This window comes from Caloenas nicobarica, chromosome 1 (genome assembly GCF_036013445.1).
Source record: "Caloenas nicobarica isolate bCalNic1 chromosome 1, bCalNic1.hap1, whole genome shotgun sequence".
In the NCBI taxonomy this organism is placed as follows: Eukaryota; Metazoa; Chordata; class Aves; order Columbiformes; family Columbidae; genus Caloenas; species Caloenas nicobarica.
Genome location: NC_088245.1, coordinates 119,090,059 through 119,112,686, shown reverse-complemented (window position 1 = coordinate 119,112,686; position 22,628 = coordinate 119,090,059). Strand labels below are relative to the sequence as shown.

The 22,628-nt window shown below is 38.1% G+C and overlaps 1 protein-coding gene across 2 annotated transcripts in view; it reads left to right on the top strand.

Annotated features, from left to right (window-relative positions):
* PDXK (pyridoxal kinase) overlaps positions 1–22,628 on the top strand; it is a 48,193-nt gene that overhangs the window by 9,365 nt on the left and 16,200 nt on the right. For both annotated transcript variants that reach the window (XM_065629399.1, XM_065629390.1), the window contains exons 2-4: positions 11,699–11,753; positions 19,122–19,226; positions 22,188–22,271. In XM_065629399.1, coding sequence (XP_065485471.1) covers positions 11,699–11,753; positions 19,122–19,226; positions 22,188–22,271 — 244 coding nt within the window. The remainder of the gene's footprint in view (positions 1–11,698; positions 11,754–19,121; positions 19,227–22,187; positions 22,272–22,628) is intronic.

Here is a 22,628-nt window from a genome sequence, read left to right as displayed (position 1 = left end):
TTCCTGTCCACTTTTACAAGTGTTAGAGAAGTTTCTTCTCCCTAGGTTTCTTGTAGTAGAGACTCAGGCATGGATTCCAGAAGGTCTTCTTAAATTAATATATTTGCAAGATACAGCATAGAGCAGCTTCAGCTGGGTGCCTCTTGTAGAGGGACCCTCAGGAGAAAAAAACTTGGACAATTACACCCTCAAATTCCAAGTCCTTTCCTCCTCCTGTCCCCTGTGTGTCACTTCAGGCCAATTGCAAAATTAGAGTCTGGGGTTTCCTTGTTCTTCATGGGATCTCTTCATTTTCGTCAAGTGAGCTGTCAGTTAAAGTTCTGACCTACAGTTGCTATTTTGCACCTGCAGCTGGAGAGAGTAAATTCTTCGTTATTCTTCCGTTACATGCTGTTCTGTTCCTTTACTTATATCCAGGGATGCAGCTCCCCTTATCTTCTAGCTTGAAGACACTGAGGCATTTTTTACTCAATGAAGCAGAAAGTTCAAAGGTTCACAGCTTGGAGAAGTTGTGCTAAGCAAACTTATGCTAAGCAAATTCTATATAAGCAGTTTCTAACCAAGTTCTGTAAGAAGCAGTACACCAAATAATTCAATAAGCTAAGGCAGTCTGTTCCCTAACACAAGCATCTGTTATCTTGCATTTTAACATCTAAGGCCTGGTAGGAGAGTGGGATCCATTCATAGTCTACCTAAGAAGGCCAAATAAAGCCTATGTGCTGGATAAAACAAATATCTTTCTTGTAGGATAACTCCACCGTAGATGTACATAATGTGCTTGCCATGCTGTGCTAATGGACTGACAGTTAGAGCGCTAGCTATCCAAAATACAAACAGCAGGATTAAAAATCAAATAAAAATCAGAGGAAAAGAATGTGTTGTGGGATTCCTCCCCTCCTCCAATTTCATTCACTAAAGTAAAAAATAGGTTAGTCCATGCCTGTTGGACTTATTGCTGCTGTGTATGTCTGCTTCTCCTAATCAGTGTTTGTAAACGTCCTTGTGTAGCACTGTGCATGATGCCAGTTGGCAGGAGTTTGCAGTGACAAGTATGGTGTTTTTGTCAAATTACATCCAAGTATAGAAGCAGCATGAAGATGATGAATCTGAAATTTGCAGCGAAACTACAGATTTTATAACTCTTCAAAAGAATATGTGAACCACAGCTTCTCCATCTGAAATTAGAGATTAGTATCTGAGGTCACTCTTACCTAACAGTATGCAGAATCTCAAGATGAGGGTGAAAATGTATTTCTTGGATGGAAGGTGGTCAGGAACCCACAACACCACCTCGTTTTGTTTTTTTTTTTTTTTTTTTCCTTAGTGGGAAGAATGAAGGGGGGAAGCAGAAGCTGTTATTTCTGTGTCTTTCATTACTGTAGCCCTTACAAATCAGTGCCTTGCACATCCATCACTTGATCCCAACCCAGATGGAAGGCGTGACCTCCTGCCCATAGGGAGGTTAATAGAGCAGCTTTACCACAAATCTTTGGACCCTGCAGTCTGGTTGATGCTGCACTGAACTGGTGTAATACATGGAGTAATGGCAATGAGCGTGTGCATCTTGCAGGCACAAGAGGCTGTTTGTTTGAGTAGCCTGTGAAAAAATGCCGACGATGTAGAACAAGGAATTTCTTAGTGCTGAACAAAATGGCTTAGGGGGAATTTTGATAAAGGCATGTATTTTTGTGTCATGTTAGTAACCTGCACTGAATAGTTAGCAATGTGTACCAATCAGTCTGTCAGGGTGGTAAGTAAAACTGAGTGACATGGTGGTATTTGCTCTGAAGTATTCCTCTGTCTCCAAGGCTTATTTGGAGGAGCATCCTTAAGGCACCATTATCCTCATCTTGAATTTGGCCTGATTGTGTTTCAGATATGTACTTATATTGTGAACCTTTTCAGAAAAATCAAGAAACAAACTATTTGAAGATAAATTCATTACAGTCTCAGGCCGTTCTAGTCTTTTCTGTTCAGATGGTCACGATGTTACAGCTAGATCAGCCCATCTGCAAACTCTCAGCAAGTACCAATTTTGCCAGAGCACTTTGACAAAAATTGCAGTCTGCTCTGGCAGAAAAGTTAGGCATTTGTTTTCTGCTTCAGTCTCTAGTATGTCCTCTGTGGTGTCCAGTGCTAAGTCAGCTTGTAAATCCTGAAAACTGATACGTAGGTCATCAGAGGTGAAAAGGGAGTGTTAGTCAAGAAACTGGAATAAGTTACCTGAGGTGATCATCTTGTCTTGTTTTTGCTGATGTGGGGCTAGTTGTTGTTGGGCCTGAGAACTTGTGGCCATAGAGCCATAAATGTGGCTGCAGCATATATAATATATCCCAATCTCCTCCAAACCTAGCTGCTTCTCATGTATATTTTTTGTAACGGGAAAGCCAAGAAGGGAAGAAAACAGTTTAAGAGATGCATGGAGTATGACTGGCAAGTACAGGAAGCTGAGGTGAAAGTTTAGGTTCAGGTAGGGAAAGGCATAGGGTTTTGTGATTTTTTTTTTTTTTTTTTTTTTTTTTCCAGTTTTTGGGTTTGTTTTGGTGTGGTGGTGGTGGTGGTGGTGGTGGTGTTTTCTTCGCCTTTGTCACTGGTGAAAAAGCTTTTTTCCCCCCTCCACCCCCTCAGGGTCATCTGCCTTATTTTTTTATTGTTTGTTTTCTAGTTGTCTGTAACCTTGTTGGAGTTTGGTATCGGACTCCAGATGAATGAATCACCAACATCTCCAGCATCCCTGTTCCTAAGCTTTTTTGTTTGCTCTTGTATTTTTAACCTGGCACAATATCTCCAATATCGTAATGGTTTTTCTTTGCAGTGCTTTGTCAAATGCTGCACTAAAATACAGCTATATTATATGTACAGAGTTCTCGTTATCTACTTGGTATGGTTTATTAAAAGCTCAGACAGAGAAAAAAGAGATTGGGTTAGTCGATAGCAGTTTCAGTTTATCAACCTACGCCAGCAATTATGCCTGCCTCACTAATTGCCAGGACATGCCTTTTCTTTTTGCCAAGTTCCTTTTTCTCAAACTTAATTTGTGTTCTAATTTTCGACATCCAGTACAATGTATTTTTTTTTGATTCAGTATCAAATGGAAGAAGATGCAGTTAAGTGAAAGAGCTGGCCCACAGTGAGAGGTGCAAGCTGAAACTGGGAAATCCTTTCTCTTTCTTCCCCTTCAAATGAATTTGATTACAGAAATTCAGCCTTTTCAGATGTTTCTGTTCCATGTCCAGAGGAATACAGTGGAGCAATGATGTTCACTGGAAGTACAGTGATTGTTGCTGTGTGAGACAAAGTTCTAAACTGTAGTACATAAACAATAGCACATATGTGCACATGACTTGTACTATAACGAATACATAGTGTATTTCATGACCCGATACACAGACTTTCTTATTGGAAAGTATCATTGCCATTACTTAGCAAAAAAAAGCCCCAAAGCTCAATTGCCTTGTTTGACTAGGTAATTTTAACTATGGCATTAGAGTTAATTCTGTTAATGACTTTCAATTAAGCTCAGTTTTAATACATGTAAAAAAATTACAAAGGATGGAATGGCTTTGATTTATGTGATACAGTGATTTTTATAGACAAATACAGGTATTACTGACTAATTCAGTTTGTGGATTATACACATGTTCTGCTGAAACTCAGCAGTTTGGGGACTTAACACAATTTCTCAGAAATTTTATCTGTTTAAGTCTCTGTACCCTCCTTTGGTTATGTATGTCTTTATGCTATGAAACTTTGTCCTTTGATGCATCTGTCAGTGTTGCATTGCTACAAAGTAATTTTCCTGTTGATGTAGGACCTACCATATGTGTGTCCTGTTGATAGCAATGCAGCCAGCTGTCATCTAAATTTGAATGAGGAGGGAGATCCTCTGGAAGAAAATATGATCATATAGTGGGGCTCTTCAGGCTTTTGACTGGTTTTGTGTTTCTGTCATGTACTCTCAGAGGCCCTCTGAGGTTAGTCAACATGGCTCGTGTAGTCCCAAGCAGGGCAACTGTTTTGCTTTCAGTACATACATCATGGTTCTGGTGGGCTACTGGTTAATACTTTTGAGACGATTTCTCCTTGCATGGGGCACCGGATATGCTCTGTCGGTATACCTATCTGCTTTTAGCTTCTTTTTTTGGCCCAGATTCATTTATTCAAGTACTTTATCCCAGTTCACCTTGTTGAATTCCCTTATGTAAATCGTGTTTGTGGAGGCAGAGAAGTAAGACTGTAATTAGGCAATTATTAAGTATGCTAACTAAAATTCATAGTCACAGGGAACATGTTTGCATTGGGATAAACTTCACATGTTCTTAAGCTTAATAAAAAATCGTGTATGTTTTTATTTTGTGTATATGTATTAGAGATGTAGAATTTGCTCTTAAATATTCATTTCTGTTTTTTGAAATGCTATTGTGTACTTTAAGTGATATAAATCAAAGCACTTCCCCATTACTTGGAAAGCTTGACTGGCTTTTGAAACTGAGGACTTTTATTTCCTTTCTGTAGAGCCCATAGGCTTGTCAAGTGTTTCCATTAACTTTTGAAAATTAAACAGTACATTTTGGTTTGAGTATATTGGAAGGCTTCCATAAAAAGCCATTAATTTGTGGAGAAGAATAAAGGGGTTTTGAGTTTGTTGTAGTTGTTGCAGCAGCAGGTCGCATGGTCTGTGTTCTGAAAAACAAAGTACAAGACCGCACGTATTATACAATACTGTAGAGACCATGGCAGCACACGGAGTACATATAATGCAGTATAGTGGATTCTGCAGAGCATAAATTCCGTAAGCTGTTCTTTGGCAGCTGGGGAAGGACCAGTGTCTTGTCCCTAGTGGCATTCTTACTGTGTGTGTGAATGGCTGGTTGGTTCACTTGGTTTTGGTTCACTTGTCTAGTCTGTGTTGACTTTCTTCTCACTAGTGTTAATATTTACTGCTGCTTTGCTCTAATTCATCAGTCTGTTCTCATCTGTTGTCACAAAGGACAGGACATACCTGGCTTGGATGGTTCATCATTTGAACATTAATTGAAATAGAGTCATCCTTTTTCCACGAACTTTACTTGTAAAGTGAGTATCTTGGTACAAAACAGGGGATTTGACGTGCAAGGAAGTTAAGTGTTGCAATACAATGGTGCATTTATTTTTTGGAGAACTAGATGCATGAAAGTCAAATCCTTCTTTCAAAAGTGTGAGCCTGAAAGGTTCTTTTCTCCCGGTTAGCAGAATCTTCTTCCTTCTTTCTTCTTAGCCAGTGCCGTTTTCTTGTCAAATTGTGTTCCCTTGTGATAAACTTAGGTTTTAGAGATGTGTACAAATTTCATAGCGAGATTTTCACTTTTGGTGCATTTGTAGCTGAGATCTGAATGTGAAACTCTAATTATACATGCAATAAATCAGTTACCTTTTGTTCTCAACAAAAGAATTTGTATGAGCAATTGGCTGAGCTTGATTTGCAACTTCAACCTCTGATATTTTCCCTGGACTTGTAGTTTACAAACCATTTGGTTTGTGGGCTCACTTGGGGCAATTGGTTTTGATGTGTTCTGGTATGGTAAAGGCAACATTTTCCAAAATTAAGAACTGTGAAGGAACTGAGGAGTTTGGGTGGACGTCTCAGCTTTGTTCCGTGAAATACAGATAGCAACCCGTAAACATGTATCAGGGGACATAAATACTATGGAAGAAATGTGCAATTTACAAAGCCTGGTTTTATACAATCTTTTTCTTCCTCATGCTACTATTTTTTCTCCTTACTCTGTCTCTCACTCATTGTTTCAGATTTTTTCTAACTTGAGCTGCCATACTGCTTTGTGGTTTTAGTTTCAGACCTTAAAATGAAATGCCACCAGAAGCATAAACCTGGTGCCGAAGGAGCGAAATACATACTGACCATGTTGCAGAATGGGGAGGTATTTTTAATTGAATTTTCTTCTTGCTGAACTAGGTCATCGTTCTCTAAGGTTGTCTAAATTAAGTACAAACTCAAACATTCTAGTTAAATTGGTCCACTCATCATTTAACAGCAAAGGATGTATTATCTTTACTGACAAAGCTGGCATAGTCAATAGTGTAAACATACCATACCACTGGTTTTTATCCTTATAACCAGAACTTTAGGATGGGTAGCAGGTGATGATATTTTGTGTAATTTTACACATGGCATTCTACAACAAGTAAAGCTGAGCTATTTTTGTGTAGCAGTGTCATCGAATGACAGAGTGACCCAGGCTGGAAGGGACCTGGGGATGTCCCCAGTCCAGCGCTTGCTCAAAGCTGGATCAGTACTAAGTTCAGATGAGGTTGTTCAGGGATTTGTCCTCTTGGGTCCTGAAAACCTCCAAGGACAGTGATTCCACAGGATCTCTCTCAGCCCCCTCTAAACCTCTCTTTCTCTAAATATGTACATATAATGCATTGGAAATTGGTTGGTTTGTTTCTAATGTTTAGTAGCCAGGAAAGCAATAAAATGTAGTTCAGTTTAGAAGTTCACATAATCCAAGTGACAGTTTTTCTTGCACATTTAGATTTAAGATACTTATATCTTAAAAACAAAAAAACAAAACCCAGTAACAACAACAACAACAAAAAACCCCAGACTGAACACAAGCAAGGAAAAAGGAGAACTTATTGAGTACTGTAAAGCGTGTGATACTTTTGAAAATTTACTTTTTTCCCTGCAGAAGCGTAGTGAAGGTGCAATACAAATTTCAAACAGAAGCAGTTCAGTAACAGCTTTTCACATTTCTCTAAGCATTTCTTAGAGTAAATAGAATTATTAAATGAGAATTTATATTAATATTTACTCTGAGGCAGAGCTTATCTTTGAAGATAACTGTTTTCAGTCTCAAGTGTTGTTAACAGTGGAATAACAAATAGGATTAGGAGGTAAAAACGAGTACTTTTATTTGTCTCCAGTCCATTGGTACATAATGTAGATTATACAAATATAAACATAATGCTTAGCAACCATTAAAACTGAATTTGAGATGTTGCATTTGCTTCAAAATCTTCCTGTTAATTCCTCTGTTGCTACACTCACAATTTTCCATAATGCGGAACAGTTTTATTTCTCTTGTTGTTTTACAGTCTCCCTCCCTTTACATAACAGACACAACTTAGGCTGACCTCTTGAAGGAAATGTATGTTTGTAATCTTGCATTTCTAACAACCTTGGGTACTAGTTCTTTGTGGTGAAGCAATAACATGTTTCAGTGTATGTATGATTGAAATGTTTTCTGTAAGGGAGAGAGACTGTAAATTTTAAACAAAGCTCCAATTCGTGTGTTAGCACAGTAGCAAAGTCCAAAAGGTTGCATTTTTACAGATGAACCAGAACTAAGATCTAACTATATATATATAACTTATAGAACCCAAGACATTTTCTGTCTGTCTGGACGTTTAGGTTGTTCTACTAGTAAAACAACTGGTATCATTTGTAAAATTTGAATCCTGAAGGATATCTGTTTTTTGGCTTCTTATTTGTGTCTTGATCTAAGTTTAAATTACTTCCGTGCTTTTAGAAAAAATAGGCTGTTGGTCCAGTTTCCCAAAGAGAGCTAACACTTTCAGAGGTTGTCCATGTATTTTGAAGTCTCTTTCTTTCTTGTGTGTTGATTTTTACCTTGAGCACTTACTAGTTCTAAGATACGCATTCTAATAGTGCTGTAGACGAGGTGCCTGCAGGGGTGAGACACCTTCTCTTTGCAAGGCTGAGATTGCACTTTCTGCACTGGGCGAAGATCTGGATGATATTTGTCCCTTTCCTTCAGTTATGTGTGAGGAAGAACTAAGCCCAGTTTGATCTCATGCATAATGCTGGAGTATATGTTTCATGCTAGGTGTTTCTTCAAACACATTCTGCTCCAGTGTGTGTATTTTGATTTAATGTTCCAAATATTTTTCTGAAATGTGTCATTCAGATCTGCCAGCCATGCCTTCCAAATACAAAACTCCTCCATTTTTGATATTTTGTGATGTATTTTTAGAAATGTAACAGTTTTACCTCCTTTGCTTGAAGATACTTAAATACGTTGGAATTGCCTGTTTTCTCTGAGACTTCAATCGCATTAAATGTCACTGTATGATGTGATACAGGCAACCTTAGTTTGGGTCTTAAGAACATTGTTTGCCTTGTGCATAGTCTGGAGGCTGAGAGATTTAGGATGAACTCAGTTATCTTTTTCCTTTGAAGAGTGCTTATCATCCTTAGCCAAACTGGCTATGGGTTTAGATTTGCCCAGAATTTGCAGTTCTGTGGGCAAATGGTACTTACATAGAATGACAGCAGCAGAAGAGCATGGAAACCAGGAATTATTCTCTGCTGGAGGGCTTGTAAAAAACCAGATCACCCAAAGCAGGGGATAATGGTAACGTAGATGATGTGTGTCCCTGGCAGCTGGAGCCCTGGACACTTGCAGCAGAGTATCTGCCATAACCTACATTTCCAAAACCAGAGGCAGGAGTGTCACCACAAGACCCTTTCTATAGGGAGCAGGGGACATTACACAGGTATAGACTATTTACAAGCTGGTATAGGGAAGCAGTGAATGAAGCATTATCGTGCATTTTGTATTAAGGTCAGTCATCACACTAATCAAGTAGAATCTGAAGGTGTTAGTTCTGACACAGGCAAAATCCAAGTGGAGTGAGTTCCTTCAGTTTATTTACACAGAAGTGCAAGGAACACATACATGTATACACACAGAACAGAAAAATGACAGTTTCAACACCTGAAGTTGGGTCATTTTGCAAACATAGCAGACTGATATGCAAATAAATTCAGGCAGCACAGGGAGAGTGGTGCGTCAGTGGGTATAAGGTGAAACTATCAATATCTCAATAAAGGCATTTGTGCCACAGGTAGACCTGGGAAATATTCTGCTGTATTTTTTGAGCAAAGTGTAGGGACACCTGCAGACTTCACTAAGCCATGATAAACCATTATGAGCTTGAATTTGTTCCCTGTTGACTGAATGCTACCAAACTATTGTATAGATCTCACTTTATATTTATTTACCATTTCATGTGCAGTCTTTAATGAATTACAGCATTTTCATTGCTCACAAAATAAGAAAAAGTGTTAAAGTGACAATTTAACTGGCATATAGATATGTACTTACTTCAGAAACCTGGAGAGGTTTGTTTTTCTATGTAGAAAAAATGTCAGTAACCAGAGTGGATTGAATCAATGAATTAAAATAAGTTATTTAAATGTGTTTCGTATCAACAAGCAAGAAACATGATATAAATAGTTGAGTTTAGTCCTGGTTTGAATTTGTGCTTTCTAGTTATTTTCCAAAGGAAAGGTTGATTCTTACTGGGTTATGACATTGGAAAAATTATGCATAATTTTGGGTGATATTTGATACTTTTGTGTGCAAATATGAGAAGAACTTTTTTTTTGTATGATTGAATATTTTTGCTCTGATCTCAGTTTTCTAGGTCTGTATATACAAAAATCATGTATTTCTAATTAGGTAGTTAACTTTAACTTAAGATTTATATAACCTCTGGTTTGGGTAGAAATTTTTAATTAAATTTAAAGGAACGTAAAATTGATGCTTTTAGTTAGCTCTGCCCAGGAAATTAAAAATATGAGTATATATTCAGAAGATTTAACAAGACATCTTTGAAGACAGCGCCCTTTGTAAGCAGGGAATGTATTCATCATTCAGTGAATGAGAAACTGTTTCTGATACATGTGGTGCTTTAGATATGCAAGGATGATAGTTACTAGTACTGTTTTTTAATCGTTGGTTGAGGGAGGAAGCTAACATTTCCTTATCCACTGTAAATGATCAGGTTGTTAAAATGAACTATGCAAACCAGAATTAAGACACAGGATTCTCTATAGTGGTAGAAGAGATGATTGCTGTCAAAAGCTGCTTCTGGCACTTCAGTATACCCTGGTTTCAGATTGTCTTCTGATGATTAAATTCCATGAGACTTTTCAATGCAGTTTGCCTTGGTAGCTAACACGTACTGGCTTAATACGGCTTCAACATTTTTATTATTTTAATATTTTATACTAAGGCTTAGACCTCAACATCTGTTGCTCTCATTAGAAGTAATATTCTCATTTATTTCTTTGAAGAGCACATGCAAATATCAAGGTTAATGTCATAGCAGTATGGCCATGTTCTCACCCCTTTCCTCCCTCGGTCTTTAAAATAAAATCCACCAAGGTGAAACAAGAAACTGGGGTGACAGTAGACACTGAGGTTGATTTTAACTTGATCACGCTGAGCCAACACACCGATCTGTATATCATTAATGTAAGATTACTTTGCTTTCTGGTTCAGAATGAACAGAAACTTTTATTATACAGTGAAAGAGGAAACTTGTTCTGTGAAGACTCGTGTGGACTCTGAGCTGTGAAATGATAGAAATGTAGTGCCTGCAGGCAGAGGGAACCACCTGTTGCAGCACGTATACCCATCTTGGAATGGCCCAGGGTTTGAAATAGGAGCCTTTACCACTTCATGGCTTTTCTGTGTGAGAGAAGGTTTGTGCACAGGGAAAACCTCATGTCTGGCACCATACACCCAGAGGTTTTTAATATAGGTGGATGTGTTGCCTTTGTGATAAAAAGGGAGTCATGCATCTCAGTGAAAAACGTGACTGGCAAAAGCTTCATTTGTTCACTCCCCCTCCCCAGCAAATTGCCTGAAAGTGGATCATAAACAGCAATGCATCATTACTGTTATCCCCTTGTGTGACTCACTGAGCCATATATAGCAGCTCTTCTTTTGAGGAGAATTCTTACTCAGAGCCAAGTAGGATGTGGAAACAAATATTAAATGTCAGACTGTTATGTCACTGTTGCATTAGAATTTCTTTCGTGGCACATAAAAATCTCTAAAAATGTCTTGAACAGCAATGCCTGTCTGTATTAAGCAGATATTGTCAACTTAAAAATCCTCATTAGCTTTCTCCTGATTCAATGCTCTTAATATATTCTCTCTTCATAATATTTGTCTCCTTTTGGGCAACAAGAACGTGTTTGTTGATTGCACTAGCAAATTCTTGGGTATTTCAATATTTGGATTGCTGGTAATGCAAGGTAGCAGGTAGCTTTTGGAGCATGCTTTAGGCTTTTTTTACTTTGTGTTTTTAAGAGCTCTCTCCCTTTGGTTGCCTAATCATGCCTCAAATTAGTTCTCTGGGATTTCTTTCTATTCTAGTTGTAAAGAAACTGGTTGTGACATCCAAGTATGGCTCATGACGTTGATACCTTTTAAGATTTTTCTGTCCTCCTTTAAAAAAGATTGTCTTTCTGGAATACTAACAGCATCCTCTCTCCATATTTTTTATTAATTTAGTACATTGAAATTTAGACTGCTTTTCTTGCCAAGAAAGACTAGCCAAGGCTTTCTTCAGGGTTTCAGTCATCGCTGCTGGACCAGCCTCTCTGTCCCTATCCCCAGATGAACTCCAGCCTGAGTATACAGAGCTCTGTTTTTCTGGTGCTGTTGCCAGTGTGACTTTTGTTCTGTGTCCACTGCAGCAGTGAAGCACTGCGTTGTTTGTTTATGTTGCATGTATGTTGACTCAGCTTTCACTTTGAAACAGCGCTCAGGATTTTAAGATATGCACTGGCAAATAAGAATCCTTTCTTGTGTTTTGTGGTATTGATAGCATGTTAATAAAGCTATGTTAGTAAAATAAATATTCCTGTGTTCTGTTACAGGTTTTGGGATTTGAAGTTGATACGGTGAACTCCGTCCAGTTTTCAAACCACACAGGTAAATTTTATGTGTGCCTTCAGATACCACTCCACAGTCACTCAGCTGTACTGAAGGTGTGGCTCATCTCATCACATGACAGTGGAAAGAACATCGGTCTTAGGTTTTCACACACATGTTCAGGACATAGGACAGAAATGTAATTTTTAGGTTTTGATTGAAGTCTGTATTTGGCATTAGAGCATGATATGATGTGGTAATGTCCTGTTCTGCTACTTCAGAGCGTGACTTTCTTTTGTTAGGCAGTAATCGAATTAACTTAGTGAAATAACACAAATACAGCCATCTATGCAGGCAGACCTGTGAACCGGAGGACTCTTCAGTACTGTTTTCTGTTCATTGTGTCTCTATGACACTCACAATCCTATTACCAAACCAAACATCAAAATACTGAGCTAGACACAATGTTTCCTCTTTTTATGTGCCCACCCAACTGGCTAGCAAGCATCCTAAAAGTAAATTCTAGAAGGAGGAAGAGGATGGGGTCTTAATACATTTGGGTGTTTTTTCCACTTGGATTATAAGCCTGAACATGATGCACTCACATAATACTTTTAGACTTTCTAACACTCACAGTGCTAGAGGGTTTTAGTTTTCAAAAGAAAGTTGAAATTTATTTTAGCAATACTTTTCACCCATAAAGGAGCTCCAAGTGACGTGCTATTTTTGGATCAATAGAGACACATCTATTGCCGTGGTGGTGGCAGGTTGTTTGAGGGGAGATCTACTCTAGATAAAGAAATTCTAAGGATGTCTTAAAAAATAGTCCAGTAACAAATTCTGGCTTTTACATCATGGAAAAGAGCAAAAATTGTTTCTAACAAAGGAAAAAAAAAAGAAGTTGAGATACTTCCTTAATATCTCACAGGTACAGCCCCATTAACAAACTGCTAAATTTTTGGAACAGAGAGCAGAGCAGGAAGCCTCTGTCTTCTCTTACTATATTGAGCTCCATGCAGCTTTCAAAAAGGTTGTAAGCTGTTCCTATCATGGAAGGAATTCAGTGGCACCCTGGGAAGAAGAAATAAAAGTTTCAAAGGTAGCTAGAAAGCCATCTCTGCTTGTTGAGGAAAGGCACGAAAGAGGTAAGAATTAAACGAAGGTTGAGAATCTTTCCTGGCTCAGGTAAAAAGCTGCTTATTCTGCTTGTACCCTTTGACACAGTACAAAGGCTCTCTCATGTTTTTGAGAGGTACTTAAATATACATTCTGTTTCTTTTAATGTAGTTGGTTTTGGAGTTTGGGATTTTTTTGTTTCATTTTTGATAGCTGGGTAAAACTGTTGTAATCTTCCAGAAATGAAGCCATTTTTTCACATGAAATAACTCAGCGCTTAAAATGGATGAGAACCTGTCATTTGTTGGCTTTCAGTTTCAAGATCAAATCAGCATCATAGGGCATTAAAAGAGCTTAAAAAAGGTTTTATTGTATGATAAACGGAATGTGTCTGAAAGTAGGAAAACAACATTACCAATAAGATGACCAGGTTCTTAAAACAAAACAAACAAATCTTCCTTCTTTCTGATAGTGTCACAGCTGGAGGAAGGTTACCAGTGCTTCATTCATGGTTTGGCAGACAATGAAGATAGTAGAAGGAACAAAAATCTGTGATTTCCTCTGCCTGTCCCCTACCACCCCTCCCCCCAAGGCCTAAATAAACCTCCTAAAAATATCTCAAAGATCACAAGTCTTTAAAATATTTGGAACTTTTATCTCCTCATGTTTAGGAGTCACATTTTTTTTTTCTATAATCTTGGTTGTCTTAGTAAATGTGTTAAAAAGTCCCAAAGATTGGTGCACAACCTCATGACTTTGGGAAGCAGAGCTTTCAGAAAAAAATCACAATACACTGTTTGGTACTTGCCAAGTGTGAGTAAAAGGAGATTATGTTTAGCAGTATTGGTCATTTGACCGAAAGAGGAAGGGAATGGGAAAAAAAAAAAAGGAAGGGCACATGTTCTCTTTTGTGGCAGGTCTAGTTTTCTAACAGTGCAGTTTTTCCATGAAATCCTTTCTACCCTTTCTTAAATTTAAGAATTAAATTACAAGCTCAGTGACTTTGCACCTAATTTTTGAGAGAGGCACATAGGAGCATGTGGTATCCTCATACAAAGACTTCCAAGCTTGAATGTTTACGTGTGCCTGCACATGGACTTGCACTAGTACCTGCAAACCCCTGGACGTGCCCTCTGTGACACTGCAGGGATTAATGGAAAGAAACTGCCTCGCTAGGTTGCAGCTTCTGCCTGGAGCAGTGCCACAATACACAGGAATCCTGTGCTGGATGAACTGGCAAAGATATCTTGATTTTCCTACAAGAACAAGATCTTATGAGAACCCTTTCTGTGGTCATCCTTCAAGCTGAAGGGCAAATTTTTGCTTCAAAATCTGTGAACTCCAGTTACTAAAAGAAGGTGGCCTTCCAGATGGGACGCAGGTAGAAAAGTGTGTGAGGCTTTGGTCATGATTTTTTTCTTTCCTCATCTCTGTCTTTTAACCTGGTCTTGGCAGCAAGATAAAACGCAGAGAGAATTTATGACTAACAGGCTTTCTTTGATGAATCATTATTGCGCTTTTTTGCCCTGTTTTTAAATTAGTAAGATACCACAGGCCCATTTCTGCTGACTCCTGCTCAGAAAATTCAGCTTTCTTTAGTCTCTGATAATCCCGAGACTCAGAAAATGTGCTTTAAATCGGTCCTCCGGGAGAACAGTTTGTCATGTTGCTTGGTGAGGAGCTTTCATGATTAGAGTGACTCATCCTTGAATGGCATCGTGCTTCATGTACAAATAAAAGAAGCTGTCATGCAACCTACAAAGATTCTGTGCTTTTATTCAATTTTACTGTGCTGTTTGCAGAAGCATCTCATTGTCTCATGTTCAAAAATAAAAATCTAGATTTTTTTTTTATTATTGTATAGTTAATTTTTTTTTTAGGGTTCATGTTTACTACTTCAGTGGTTTGCATTTTTGGTTTTAATTGGTAGGTTAATTGTAAGCATATAATGTGCTTACTTTGCCATCCAAATCCTACCTTTGAAACTGCTTCAGAACAAAAAGCCTGGGTTTTTTTTTTCTGTTTCTTTTTATTTTTAAGCAAAGCAGTTTTGACTTCCACTTAGTGGATGTGTAGTGGGTGGTTGGGTTGGCTGGTAGGTCTAGTACATGAGAAATTATAATTATGTCTCATTGATGTGATTCTTCGCAGTCTACCGCCCGTATGCAGTCCTTCACACATGTGCAGTGCACAACAAAAAGAAAATATCTCCACTTGTGCCTGACACTGGTAGTATTTTACTCCCACACTGACCAGCTGTGAAAAATCCAATGGAGTGTTTGGTACTGCATTTCTGGTTTTGTTGAAGGCCACCTGGTATCTGAAGATTAAGTCATGTTTGGACCAGGTTGTCTGCCAGAGTTTGCATGTGAGTTTTGTGGCACAGCTGGGAACAGATTACCTTCCCACCGTGTTCATTAAACACTACATCTTTCTTCCTTTTCCCATGTCGAATATTTGTTTATGGAAGCCACATGGAATAGTTTTGCAGGGAGCACCACAGGAGCAACTCAAACCTCAGAACGGAATGTTCTGGGTTGGAAAACAAATAAATCTTATATGCCTTGTTGTACTTAAATGAAAGCTTTTTTGTTGTTGTTGTTTTTTGTTTTGGTGCCTTTTGTTTGCTTTGTAATTTTTTTTATTTTTTCTTCTTACATGCCTGGGATATTTTTATCTTTTTTTTTCCTTGTTTTTGGAAGTAACTAAGAGGCTTATAAATATATTCCAAAGGAGAAAAAAATGTACCAGTAGAGGAAAGCAGGAAAGAAAGGTATGTAAATTCATCTTGGATGCAGTATTAGCTGCCTCTCTTGGTTGTGGTGTTTGTTTTTTTCTTTTTTCTTTTTTGTACATATGAACCAAGGCATTTCCTTGGAGACTAATGAATACCTTTATCATTTTAGAGGGATGAGTGACAAGAGGCATCATATCTTGCTTGTTTTTCATTCCCTTACCTGCTTAAAAGCAAATATGTAACATTTAATTGCAATAGAAGACCATAACACAGATATGCAGAAGGGGTATAGAGATGTTTAAGTGTTTATGTTCATCTGTGTGTTCAAAATTATTAGTAATCTGGGAGACTAATGCAGTCAGTCTGAGCCAAGTGCAATTCTGGAGAGCTATATCATGATTTGCAGCATTGTCTCTGCTTTCTCAGGCCAGCATTGAGGGGAATTGTTTGGTGGTTTTGTAACCAAAGCAAGGAAGACTCAACTTTCTTCCTCTGTGGAAGATACAAGATCTCACTTTAATATCCAAGATAAAAGTGTAATAATTTGATCCAGCTGCTCTGCCTAGCCAGCTCTGTAGTCTCCAGATAGGGTTCATTTGTTTTGCCAAAGTACAAACTTGAAACTCATTCTTAAGTTTTCTTGGCTGTGGTTCTGGTACAATGTGTGCAAATAGCCAGATGCTGTGAGACTGTGAACTGCTGTATTGTTGAGCACCACAGTGGAAATACTACTGCAGATTAGGGGTTAATAGTAAGTGGACAATTAAACAGAATATTTTAAGTTTTCTGTTGCTGTTTTTTGGATATTCATCTTCAGTGGTGTAGGCATAGAAATAACATTTATAGGAAGCTGATTTTCTTTTAGGTCTTGCAAGGCAACTCTGGGCCTTCAAAGGTGCTCGTTGTCAGCTGAGTTCTCATATCTAGCCGAGGAAGACAGCGATTCCTTGTCATCCTAACTCCAACCACTCTTATGCTTTTCCCTAAATCCAATTTGACCTCGTGTGTTTAAGCTTGCTGTTGGCATTCCCTGCTAACTAGTTTTGCGTTCAGGGCTAGGCAGGTGGTTTTTTGATCACACAGTGTATCTGGATTTTTGCTGAACCTTACCCCCGTGCCTTTCCAGCCAGCCCCTCTTTCTGGGGCCAGAGGGTATCCATCCTTCAGGTAGTGAAATCCTTTTTGAATACATGTAACCAGCTTTTTCTTCTGGCTATCTACAGAAGCTGCTTTTTGGTTGTATATTGCACTAGGAGAGTAGGATAAAATCAGGGTCATGGAATTTGCCCCTTGTTCATCATGTTACATGAAGCTGCCCTGGGGAAGGGGCTTAGCGTGGTTCCCATCTTGCTGACAATTTTGATTTGTTTGGTTTTTCTTACTCGAACATAATTCAGCTCCTAGTGAAATCATGGTTCTCTGCAGATCTGGTGAAGGCATTGGCCTTTTTTTTTTTTTCTGTTTGAATAGCTTGGGCTGCCCTAGGGCTTTTTTTCCTCCTTAAATTTGGGTTGTATTGCACATGTTACCAGGTGGTAAAAAGGATCCTCTAGATACCCTTGGATGTCATTTATTTCTCTCCTTCGGTGGAGGATCAGTGTGACGTGGACCCTGTGCGTTGACTGTTTAAGACAGCTTGAGATAGGAAGACGAACTTTTAGTTATATAGTGAACATGCAGGGTCCCTGTGCAGGAAAGGTTCCCAAGTGTATCTAGATTGTCTGGACAATCTATTGTAGTTATTTTTATGTCTGTGTGTAAGATGAATGATTGCTCTTTTGCTGCCTGACCTTGATTCTGGGTGAAACTGCAGTCAGTTTCATTGATGGGCACAATGGAATAAAAAGGACTGTGTTGTGTCCCTGTACAGGCTGGCTTTGCTGTGCTAATAGAAGTGGAAATTTGGAGGAGAGGGGGCAGACTGTTTTTCTCTGAAGCTGCAGATGTGACAGAAGAAACAGCCGCATGTGTGTTAAATAAGCCAAATATTTGACTCAGTTGTAGTCAAGGGTTCCCCATATACTTGGGGCTAGACACATACCTAGGTGTTAGGTGTTGCCATTTTGAATATCGCTGTATTCTGGAGTGGAACTACAGCCATAACATATGGGAATCCCTCACTTTGTCCATTTCTTCACAAAGGCTTTTTAAAAAGTATTTGCTTGGAGGGGATCGTCATGGCTGATGTGAGTCAGTCTCCCAGCCAGCTGGCAGCAAGTCGTGTTTCAGAGGCTGGGCCTTTGTGAACTGAGGAGAGCAAAATGATCCATCTGCTCGCCCTACTGTGGGTGTATTTGCATTCATAAGAAGGAAAACTGAAAGATGTGCTTATTCCAGGCTCTAGGCACCTTTTGGCAGTTACTCTAATAACACAGTTTAGAGTGATAATCAAAGCCAACAGTTTTTATCACAGAATTTTCTAACTCCAACAGCAGAAATTAAAACAAACAAAATACCATTGTCTTCACGCGGGGGCAATGTGGAAGAAGATACCTCATTTAACGTATCACTTTTCCTAATTCCAGTTAATAAAAAGACAAGCTTTTTAACAAACTCTGAATTCGTGGAGGTTGGAAGAGTTAAATTGTGTGTCCTTTGTCTAATATCCTGGAGGAAGCCCCATTCTTATATACAAGGGAGTGATGGTTGCCATCTATATGGGCAGGCTTTGATGAAAAGGTGCAACGTGCGTTTACATTTTTCAACAAATGTTTAGAGTCTGTCAAGGAACAAAATCCCCTCTCCCACTTCCCCCATGAAATTGGATGCCATGGAGCTTGGTCCCTTGTTTGCTGAAATCAGTTCAGCTTCTCCAAAATAACTTCACCTTCCATCGGCTTCTTAGCCAAGAACATTGGCTCATAATTCTTAGAGATCATTGAAGCATAAGAGTGTATGGATATTATTTGTCTGTTTATAGTGTCTTTCTGAAACTCACTTGCCTCTTGTGGGATCCTCAGCATTAAAATTGTGCTATGCTTGGAAGAAAATCTGTCAGATGACATTGTAAGTTTAAAACATCCGTGACAGTGTTCTGCTGTGGTCACTCTATTCGTTACATACAAGTCCCAGTGAACGCTGTGTCTAATGGGTGCAGCGGTGCTGCCTGTCTGCATCCAGATGGATCCACAAGCCTGTTTAAGCTTGTCATCTAGCTGTCAATCTTTTTTTCTTAATAGTATAAAATAAAAAAATAGATTATACTGACACCTTCCTTCCCCCAGTGGAGTCTAAAACATATGTTTGTCCCCCTCCACACAGTAGAGGGATAGTTATATAGGCTCCATGGGGAAACTTGGAAGAGCTTGTTTGTGCTCTGCTCCGTTTGCTGATAAATGAACAGTCTCAAACTCCAGTGTAGTCACTGTAGTTCCTTTGGGAAACAGAGATGCTTAGAAAAAGTGGAGCACTTAACTGTTTTGTTGATAGAAGTTTTAATTCAGCAACAGTGTTTTACAGAAGAGGAGATGGAAATGCTTTCTGGTGCTGATATCTGATCCCTCCAAGTGTATAATCTGTGTGATCCTGAATAGAACATCTATCTCTTGAAAAATTATCTGGCATTTACTTTGCAGGTTATGCCCACTGGAAGGGTCAGGTGTTAAATTCAGATGAACTTCATGAACTGTATGATGGACTTAAGCTGAACAATGTCAACCAGTATGATTACGTACTCACAGGTAAGAAGAGCTTCTTCCTTGGTAGTTCCCATGAGATGTAGACAAAAGTAAAGAAATATAAACCATATCCTTCCTTATTCCAAACCAAGCAATTTCATTTTACCACCTTTGATTCCTCCTGCAATTTTATCTGTATATTATAGTCTCAATTGCTTATGCTATGTAGTTTGAAACAACCACTGTTCTCCAGCCTGAAAGTTGCAATTCGGTGCGTAAATTGATCCCCTTGTGTTGTTTACAGAGTTGTATAGGCCAGTCACGTACAGGCTTAGTTAATGTTTTGGGAGTGCCTCTGCTGAAAAAAGGATGAGGAATGTCAGAGTATTCTTTTAAAATTTATTATGAAGACACAAGTTTAATCCTTCCTCCTAAATTTGCAGTACTGTCATGCAGCGGTACTGTAGCATGATTTTATACACAATTGTCTATCCTTGTCTTTTCTACTTGATCTTTAAGAGGTAGTGCTTTGGATACAGAGCAAAGTATAAGCAGGGTTGGATTTTGGGTTTGACTCTGTCATCTCTCTTGATTTTTCACTGTTGTTACTGTGTAGGTCCTCTGAGTGGATACGGTTCTGCAGGACATAATGACAGTGTGGTGTTTTCCTTTGCTTGCCACTAGCTGCAAAGTGTTTATAAATATAGGCAAAGAGAGCTTCTTCTAGAATGTTTTATAGAAGAGGGAGATTCTATATGCAGTTTTTATTAAAAAGTGCTTCTTATCCAATTCCTGCTTCTCAAATGTACGTTACTGATTGGGTTTCACCTCAGTAAGGGCTATGCATCTGGTTTAGATTACAGTATCAAATTTTCATAGTAGTGAACAGTCACTTTTAAAGGTAAACAGAAAATAACATTACCAGGTTTGATTGATTTCGTGGCTTCCACGTGTAGGAAAGTGCTTTATACACAAGGAAAACTGGAACTTTAAGTGTATGGATTGTAAGCCCAAAGTAATCATTCTGGCTTGAAGGGTATAGCATGTCTGAAGAGTCATTTTTCTTTCTTCTTCAGGAAATAATCTCTGAAGTGAAGGACAGTAAACAGAAAATAGAATGAACTAAGGTTAAGAAATTCATTTCAGTATAAGTGGGTTCTTTGTGACTGAGAAATAGACAAACACCTTTTCATTCCTTGAAAGAAGTCACGTAGATGACGTTTCCGGGAAAAGTGCGCTGTATTGTGGGAGTTTTCAGGAGATGTTAGTATGCAAAATTTGTAAATAATGTTTGAGTATTCTTTTAGCTGAAATGTTCCTTTTTTACTTTACTTTCAACTGTTCAAAGAGACCCCAAGTCCTTCTCTGTCACTGTCTTGTACTGGCAAAACAGATGTAAGAGATTAAAAATTGTAGAAGAAAAAACAGAAATCTTTGGCAAAAATAAATTTTGGAGGAAAAAAGGGATATTCATTAATATGGTTTTTAAAATATGATTTGTGGGTAGATGGGTCAGCATGTTCCTGTTTGTTGAAAAATCTTGTTCAGTGTAACCATTTTCAGTATGGACAAAAAGAAGGCATAGGTGAAAATGACACTAATTTCTTCAGATGTAATAACACTCTGTGGTTTAGTGTTTGTTTGTGTTGTGGCTGAACTTAAAATTCAGCTTTTTTCGTTCAGGGACAAAAGGCAGATTTTTCTCTTCAAACAAGAATAGCCATTCACTTGTAGTGTACAACTGTACTTTGTACCTCCATGAACCTGGATGTGATTATTCAAACACTGAAATTAATTTGTCAGCGGATGGGATTTGACTGTGGTTGTATGTCTGACTGTAGTTATCTTGGCTGAGATGGAAATCGTTATACTTAAGCTGATTATACAAGATAGCACTTCATTAACTTTCGTGATTGGTTACTTGTAGATCTTAATATATTTGTTCCATTTACAGCAAAACAGTCAAGGTAAGAGAGAAACTCCAGTTCAGTGTAACGTTTTTTTAAACACCTTTGTCAATAATGTTAATCATACTCTGTATTCTTTTTTTCAGCCAGTCTACCATCATAGGTCATTTTAAACAAAAATCTTTGCTTAGATATTTTGATTGATTATCAGTATTTCATAGACATAAGACAAAGCATTTCAGCCAAAAAATCTTTGAAGCTTTGCCATTTCTCTGCAATAACTAAGAATTGATCAATTTTATGAGTAAGAAAGAAAAATCTCCAAAACGGATTTTCAGATATTTTAGTAGAGTGGACATTTCCAAGCTGAAGGTTTGAAGAAGCATCTTGCTAAATTAATACTATTAAATGAACTAAAATCAGTGGAAAACAAATTATTCATTAATAAATGTTGTAAAGGAAGTTAAAACCTAAAATAAATATATAAATAAAGAAGCGTCTATAAAGTAAACAAATTAATGCTTAAATAAGAATTTTGTGGTGCAAGCATTGTGATTAGGACCTTGAGATATAATAAAACTTATTTCCCAATTATTTCACTGCTAAGCCTAAAAATAGGAATTTTATTGGTACATTTGCCATTGCTCTAAAATATTTAAGATTAATTCTCCATTGGATTAATGTGTTGGACTATGTCAGCACCATAATAATAAAAACCCTGCTTCAAACCAGAGTATGAGAAAAGTGTATGGAATTTAAAATATTTCTTATTTACTACATGGTAAATAGTACTGATTCGTACTGCTGTTTTGAAGAAAATGAATGTTTTTTCCTTTCAGCCTGAACTTTTTGCATATATGTTCAAGCATTTTGGAGTTGTATGAGCCCTTCATATATAACAAACTTAGTAAATAGATTTTTAAAGTTGTATTTGTAGTTGTGCAAGCACTATCTGAATTTTATATTCCACCTATAATTCCTAAACGAAATACTAAAATGCCTTTGTTCTAAAAATTCATTGTTCCAAAGAATCAGAAATATGCAGCATTTCTATCCAAAATTTAATTAAAAAAAAGTTCATGAAAACAGACTTCAAAAGTGTCTTTTTTTCCCACAGGGTATACAAGAGACACGTCGTTTCTTGCAATGGTGGTGGATATTGTCCAGGAGCTGAAGCAACAGAATTCTAACCTAGTGTATGGTAAGGATGTGTATTGTAATCCTTTGTGCATCATCATTGTGTATGTCCATCATTTGCACGTTTTAGGATGAAAATGCTGGTCTGATGTTACCCGGCATTTCACAGCCATCTTGTGCTCCGATCCAGCTGGGACCAGCTGCGTCTCCAGTGAAATTTTGTTTTAGCATTGCCTGAGTGTTGAGGGAGTTGCTTTTTTATCTTTCTGATTTTATGCCTTTCGGTATGTTTCTTGCACTGTGCTGTCCAAAGGAGAATGTGCCTTGAGAACTGATTGTATCAAAGAAAGGCTTGGAAAGTCCCAGCTGGCTGCTGCTGTTGGGAGTTGAGCGGCGCAGGCTGGAGGTGCTGGTAGCTGAA